General features: G+C 53.3%; 1 protein-coding gene across 1 annotated transcript; it reads right to left on the bottom strand.

Annotated features, from left to right (window-relative positions):
- Window positions 1–4,808: 4,808 nt before the first annotated feature.
- LOC105555720 lies at window positions 4,809–5,876 on the bottom strand. Its single transcript, XM_012002765.1, has one exon. It carries the CDS (start codon window positions 5,874–5,876, stop codon window positions 4,809–4,811), a length of 1,068 nt encoding a protein of 355 aa, XP_011858155.1.
- Between the last annotated feature and the right edge of the window lie 1,175 nt (window positions 5,877–7,051).

Here is a 7,051-nt window from a genome sequence, read left to right as displayed (position 1 = left end):
GTATACGCGACAACGCCCACCCGCTATCACGCTCCTGAAACTCTTCGAGTTCAGCTAGAGTCGGACCGATTATGCGCGACTCGTACCACAGTTGTAGGTTCGTTGTAATAAACAGTTTTTTGTATTTATGCTTTTATTCGCACGTTTATCACCCGCCACAAACTCCCCGTTGAACGCGGTATTCGCCTTTACACAATTATATCGCTCGATAGCGTCTCGCACGTGCTCGATCACGATATCGCGAGCGTTCTCGAGAAATTTGCGCGGTTCAATGTACTCCGCGTTAATCACCGCACCGGTAAGCACGCGGTTTTCGAACGCGGTGTCGATCTTGCGCCACGACAGTTGCACTCTCGAAGAAGGCCCTGCATCGCCACCCCCGAAATGTACAAATCGTCTTTCAACTCGGCACTTGACACTCTCGAGTCGCGCGATTCGAGCCACCAGCGATTGTCTGTTACCGATGGATAGCCTTGGACGTTTGACACGGCTGTGTTCCTCTAGCTCTGCGATACATTCGTAGCATTGTTGCAGCCACCCCAAATAATCACCTAATGTGGTGATCCTGTCGGCTCGTTCCACCAGATCTTGCTCTCGTTGTTTCATGTTGTCGCGCTAGCGTCTTTTCAGACTTTATACTGTCCACAATGTTTTTCTTCTCAATCTCGTATGAAATCTCCTACTGTGGTGCAGCGGGCTTCCGGACGGATTATACAAAAAGTCACTGTCAGCAGCCAGGTTTAGGCGCTTGACCCCGTGACTCATAACATGGAAAATAAGAATACGCGCAGCTGTGCCGGTGGTAATCAGAGGCATCTTCGGTGATATCTATTACATGCTAACGCAGTAGGTGCGAGTTTAAACGCGGAACTCTCTGACATCATGCACCTAGACAAGAAAGACTTTGTCAGCAGCCAGGTTTCGGCGCTTGATCATACTTTAGGATCGTTAGGCGTGCGGGAATAATTAGATTTATCGTACAGAATATGATGCAAGAACAATTTATTCTCCGTCCTCGAGATTCTCACAATTAGATCTTTCTCTCGATCACACGTCCGCACGCGAGCACGTCTCTCGGTCGAGTCTCCTAAAACCTTAGATCGTTTCCTCGGCTCAAAGTCACCGCAGTTTAAATTTCGCCAGTGCCTTTGTTTTCGCCCAGCTGTCTTTGTTTTTCTCGTCGCGTCTCGCCTGTATGTGTATCTGTGATTTGTCTATTCGCGCGTTATAGCCGTTGGATTTGACGATATACTCGCCACAGTACTCCCCCGCCAGTGCTATACTAATAGCACGATAAATACGCGTGTCTACATACTGCGGGATTGACAGCGCGGCCGTCGCACTGTTTACTGCTTCATATGATTTAAATTCACGCGGCGCATACCTAACGCATTACAATCTAGAATACAACAAAAATTTTTGGGTCCATAGGCATGATAGCTAGTCGTGAGTAGTATATAAAAAAAAGAAATATAAATGACTAGGTGCGATAGAGATAACCCCGTCGTGTGTGCTTTTACGTGCTCGCGTCAATTCCATTACAAAGTTTGTACCTATATACGGCCGTCATTAAATCTATCATCGCCCAAACAGGTGATGCATGCATACTGATTATCAATAATGCTCATACAGAGACGCAAAAGGAACAACAACAAAAAAACAAGTATTATTTGTCGCACTATAGTCCCGCCTGGAAGCGATCCGGGAATCGAACCCTTCTTCCTGATCTCCTCACGTTTGCCGTTCGCTCCTGCACGGGCTGCGCGCTCTCCGTTTGTCTCGAGCTTCCGTCCGTGTTATTATTTTGGTCGAGTGCCGTTGACCCTGGTGCTTGTGCCTCGTCGCCTGCTATATCATCTGCAAGTAAATATGCCGGTTTTAAACGGTCTATCGAGACCGTGATATTTTTCCCGTGCACCCGTACGACAAAATCTTTGTCGCTACGGCTTACAACCGCAAACGGGCCATCGTAGGGCAGTCGCAGCATCGTCTTCGGTCCATCGTGCCGAATGAACACCTGGCCAGCGGTCGCCAAGTCCTTGAACACAAAAGGACGTCGCTGTCCGTGGCAAGTTCCCCCGACCGGGCGCAAATCGTCGAAGCGACGCCTCAACTCCTTCACGTAGTTGGCGCCGTCGCTCGTATCATCTGATGGCAGTCGACTCAGAAACTGCCCCGGAAGTCGGATCGTCTCTCCGTAGACGAGTTCGGCCGCCGTCGCCTTTAGATCCTCTCTCCAGGCACCTCGTATGCCCAGTAGAACCGTCGGCAGCGTCCGAGTCCACTGGCCGTCCCGGTGGCACTTTATCGCCGCCTTGAGCTGGCGATGAAAGCGCTCCACCATACCATTCGCTTGCGGATGGTATGCTGCTGTCCTCAGATGCGACGTTCCCGTCAGCTCACTCAGCTGACGGAAAAGATGCGACTCGAATTGACGCCCCTGGTCAGTGGTCACCCGCAACGGCGTTCCAAACCGGCAGATCCAGCCCTGGAAGAAAGCTCTCGCGACCGTTTCCGCCTCCTGGTCCTCCAGAGGGAAAACCTCTGGCCATCGCGTGAAGCGATCGACGCAGGTGAGGCAATATCTCTTCCCCTCTGAGACCGGCATTATAATTATGTCCAAGTGGATATGCTCGAATCTCCTGGACGGCGCAGCAAACGCTCCCAAGGGTGCCGCGACGTGGCGCGTGACTTTGGCTCGCTGACACTGCACACATGCCCTGGCCCATTCTCGACAGTTTGTGTTCATCGACGGCCAAACATAGCGTTGAGCTATGAGCCTGACCGTCGCTTTGATTCCTGGGTGAGCCAGGTTGTGGATACTGTCGAATGCGGTTCGGCGGAAGGGCCTCGTCAGGAATGGCCGCGGCGTCGCGGTCGTCGTGTCGCATAACACGGTTACACCGGTTCCAGGGATCGCGATTTCCTTCAGTCGCAAGCCCGACTCCCGGCTCAACAAACCTCCAAGCTCCTCGTCGGATTTCTGCGATGCAGCCAGCCTCTTATAGTCCATGGGCATCTGTAACTCGTCAATTCTGGAAAATGTGTCAGCAACAACGTTATCTGGCCCTGGTATATATCGAATGTCGTGAACTGACTTATAAAATCCAAATGTCTAAATTGGCGCGGCGAGCACTTGTCCGGTTTTTGCCGGAACGCGAAGGTCAACGGTTTATGGTCCGTGTAAATTGTAAAAGTTCGTGCTTCTAACATGTGTCGAAAATATTTAATCGCGAGATACACCGCCAACAACTCTCTATCGAACGCGCTATATTTAGATTCGGCGGGGCTCAACTTTTTCGAGAAGAACGCTAGAGGCTCCCAACCGTTATCACCTCGCTGCTGTAGCGCCGCACCGACGCTGTGACCTGACGCGTCCGTGAACAACGCTAAGTCCGCGTTCATCCTCGGATGTGCCAACAAAACGGCCCGCGCCAGGCTCTCCTTTGTCTCTTCGAACGCCCGTTGCGCTCGCGATGTCCACAACACCGGCTCCTTCCCCTTCGTGTTATTTTGAAGGAGGTCATTGAGCGGTGCCTGTACCTCGGCAGCTTTCGGCAAGAATCTTCTATAGAAGTTTAGCATGCCTAAATACCGCCGCAGATCTTTCGCCGTCTTCGGCGCCTGATAATCCCGGATGGCCTGCACCCGCGCAGACAACGGTCGCGTTCCTTCTCCTGTCACGGAGTAGCCGAGGAACTCCACTTCTGGTTGCCCAAATATGCATTTGGCTGGATTGATGACCACTCCGTACTTTCGCAGCCTCTTGAACAAAATCTCGAGATGCATCCGATGCTCCTCTTCTGTTGACGATGCGACGAGGATATCGTCAATATACGCGTAACAAAATTCCAGACCCCGCAGAACCTCGTCAATAAATCGCTGGAAAGTCTGCGCTGCGTTGCGCAACCCGAAAGACATGCACGGGAATTCGTACATTCCAAACGGTGTGGTAATTGCCGTTTTCTGGATATCCTCGTCGGCGACCGGAATCTGGTGATATGCCCTGACGAGATCCACGGTCGAGAAGATCTTTTTTCCCTGCAGGGTCTGTGCGAAATCCTGAATATGCCGCACCGGATAGCAATCCGGGATCGTTCGCGCGTTGAGCGCCCGATAATCACCACAGGGCCTCCATTCCTCGCCCTTTTTCGGCACCAAATGCAACGGTGCTGCCCAACAGCTCTTAGAAGGTCGCGCGATGCCGAGCTCCACCATCTTCTGGAACTCCTTCTTCGCGGCCGCCAAACGCTCTGGCGCAAGTCTTCGCGGCTTGCATGCCACCGGCGGCCCCGGTGTCGTTTTGATAAAATGACGCGTATCGTGTTTTATTTCGCTCGGTCGTCCCTCCGGTCTCGTTACGTCAGGGTACTTCGTCAGCAACTCGTGATACGCCGTTGCGCCCGTCACCGTCTTAATGCATGGTGCATCGCACCGTATACAGCGTCCTTTCGCGGTCAGACTTGTCACTCCGTCTACCAGCCGAGAATTTCGCAAATCGACCAATAATCCGTAATATGCTAAAAAATCCGCCCCGACAATCGGTCTTGATACGTCCGCGATAACGAAACGCCACACAAAAGCACGCCGCAATCCGAAATCCAATGTCATAGACCTTGTGCCATACGTGTGAATAATTGTCCCGTTCGCGGCTGAAAGTTCGTACGTAGATTTCTGTAACGGGCCGCGCATCATTTTCCGCGGATAAACACAAAGGTCAGCCCCCGTGTCAACCAGAAAGCTGACCTTCGTTTCCTTGTCGGTAACGAAAAGGCGACGTGCACTATGGCCCGAGTCGCTCGCCGCCACTAGCGACCGGCCACCGCATTTTCCTGCTGTTGCATCGAGCAGGGTGCCCTACAGTGCCGGGCACCTGGTCCGAATTTCCAATGATACCAGCATATACCGCTTGCTGGAGGATCACGGCTTCCCGATCGCGCACTCTGGCGCGAACGCGGGCGCGAACGTGAACGCGAACGCGAGCGCGGACGACGCCGATCGTCATCGCGAAGATCGCCGCTAATCGCTTCGATTGATCTGCGAATGGCCGTCAACTGCTCCGAAATCTCCTGCTGCATCGCCAATCGCATCTGTGCTAAACGTATTTCTATCTTTGCTTCAATCGAAGCAGAGTCATTCGTGCTCTGGCCCTGGGGCGCGGGATATCTGGTCGTCTCTGCTACCTGAAACGCTGGCGCCCGAGTCGCCTCGACTATTGCATCCGCGATATCCGCTAATTGTTCGGGCGTATCTGCTGTGCGCGTCACTAAATGCGGCTGGATGTACGCCGGCAAACGACTCAGCCAAATCGTTCGTAACACCTGGTCGCCGACGACGTTCCCAGCGAGGCCGCGAAGATGCCTCAAAAATTGCGACGGTTTTCGATCGCCTATTTCCTCGTGCTCGAGGAGTCTCCGGGTCTTGTGCTCCTGCGACAAGCTAAGCCGCTTGACCAGCTCTGCCTTCAGCGTTTCGTACGCCCGTTCCGCGGGCGGATTCATTATAATGTCGCGTACCTCGGTCGTGTACCGCGGGCCGATGGATGTCAACGCGTACCCGAACTTTGTCGCGTCGACCGTTATCCCGGCGGCTTGGAAACTACGGTCGACGATACTGAACCATAGCTCAGGGTCAGCCGGCGTGAACTCCGGCATTCGCATGCCCACGCGACTCACCTCAGCGCCCGGCAAGAAAAACCCTGGTGGCTGCTCCAACGCTATCGGCTGCGTCACCCCCGGATGCTGCGCCGACTGCAGTCTCTGCTGCTCACGCGCGCGGGTCTCGTTCTCCAGATGCTGACGTGTCTGTTCGATTAGCCGTTGCTGTTGCTCCGCCGCCAGCTGAGCGGCTGCTTCTTCCTCACGCGTCAACACCATTGCACCGTGTCTCTTACGCGTTCGCCTCGCGACCGATGGCGAATTGATTCGTATTAAAAAAAAGTCTCTTGGCTCGACCGTGCTCCGATCCCGAAATTCACTTTTATCACAAAAAAAAAAAACTGTCCGTGGAGAACGATCACGTCGGGGTCACCACTTTAGGATCGTTAGGCGTGCGGGAATAATTAGATTTATCGTACAGAATATGATGCAAGAACAATTTATTCTCCGTCCTCGAGATTCTCACAATTAGATCTTTCTCTCGATCACACGTCCGCACGCGAGCACGTCTCTCGGTCGAGTCTCCTAAAACCTTAGATCGTTTCCTCGGCTCAAAGTCACCGCAGTTTAAATTTCGCCAGTGCCTTTGTTTTCGCCCAGCTGTCTTTGTTTTTCTCGTCGCGTCTCGCCTGTATGTGTATCTGTGATTTGTCTATTCGCGCGTTATAGCCGTTGGATTTGACGATATACTCGCCACAATACCATGGAAAATAATACGTGTAGCTGTGGTATCGGTGCTAATCAAAGGCATCCTCGGTGATATCTATTACATGCTGACACAGTAGGTGCGAGTTTAAACGCAGAACTCTCTGACATCACGCACCTAGACAAGAAAGTCGCTGTCAGCAGCCAGGTTTAGGCGCTTGACCTCATGACTCATGCCATGGATGCGCGCAGCTGTGTGTATGCGCTAATCATTTGTATATCGTCATCTTCCGATGATATCTATTACATGCATGTGTCGCGGATTGCCTCGCGCCGCGGACCTCCCCGCGCCGCGGATCGCGTAGTGCTGCGGTCCTCCCCGCGTCCTCGCGGATCGCCGCGGAATATCTCCCTCCCCGCGGATAGCCAAGCGCTGTGGAATAATAAACGCGGAACTTCTCGACATCGTTCACCTTGATAAGAAAGTCATCAGCCAGGTTTCGACGCTTGACCCCGTGACTCATACGCGTCCAGGTGTTCGATGACAGATCAGCACCTAGATATCTGTTACATGTCACGTAGTGACAGGTCAGCACCTTGCGTGACGTCAAGGTCGCGTACTTCCCTCCTCCCCGCGGCCCCCGCGCCACGGAGTACCCCCCTCCCCGCTGTCCCCTCGCCGCGGGGTACCCCCCCGCCCCGCTCCCCCCTCGGAGCTCCCGAGTTAGAATCCCCCTATATACCCTACT

Source organism: Vollenhovia emeryi, unplaced genomic scaffold, assembly GCF_000949405.1.
Source record: "Vollenhovia emeryi isolate VEMERY1.0 unplaced genomic scaffold, V.emery_V1.0 DF940825.1, whole genome shotgun sequence".
Classification (NCBI taxonomy): Eukaryota; Metazoa; Arthropoda; class Insecta; order Hymenoptera; family Formicidae; genus Vollenhovia; species Vollenhovia emeryi.
Note: the sequence above shows the minus strand (reverse complement) of the source record. Positions and strands in the feature narration are given on the sequence as shown.

What these genes read in the sequence shown, in the direction of transcription:
- LOC105555720 (XM_012002765.1), bottom strand. Translation starts at nt 5,876, where the DNA reads ATGGTGTTGACGCGTGAGGAAGAAGCAGCCGCTCAGCTGGCGGCGGAG.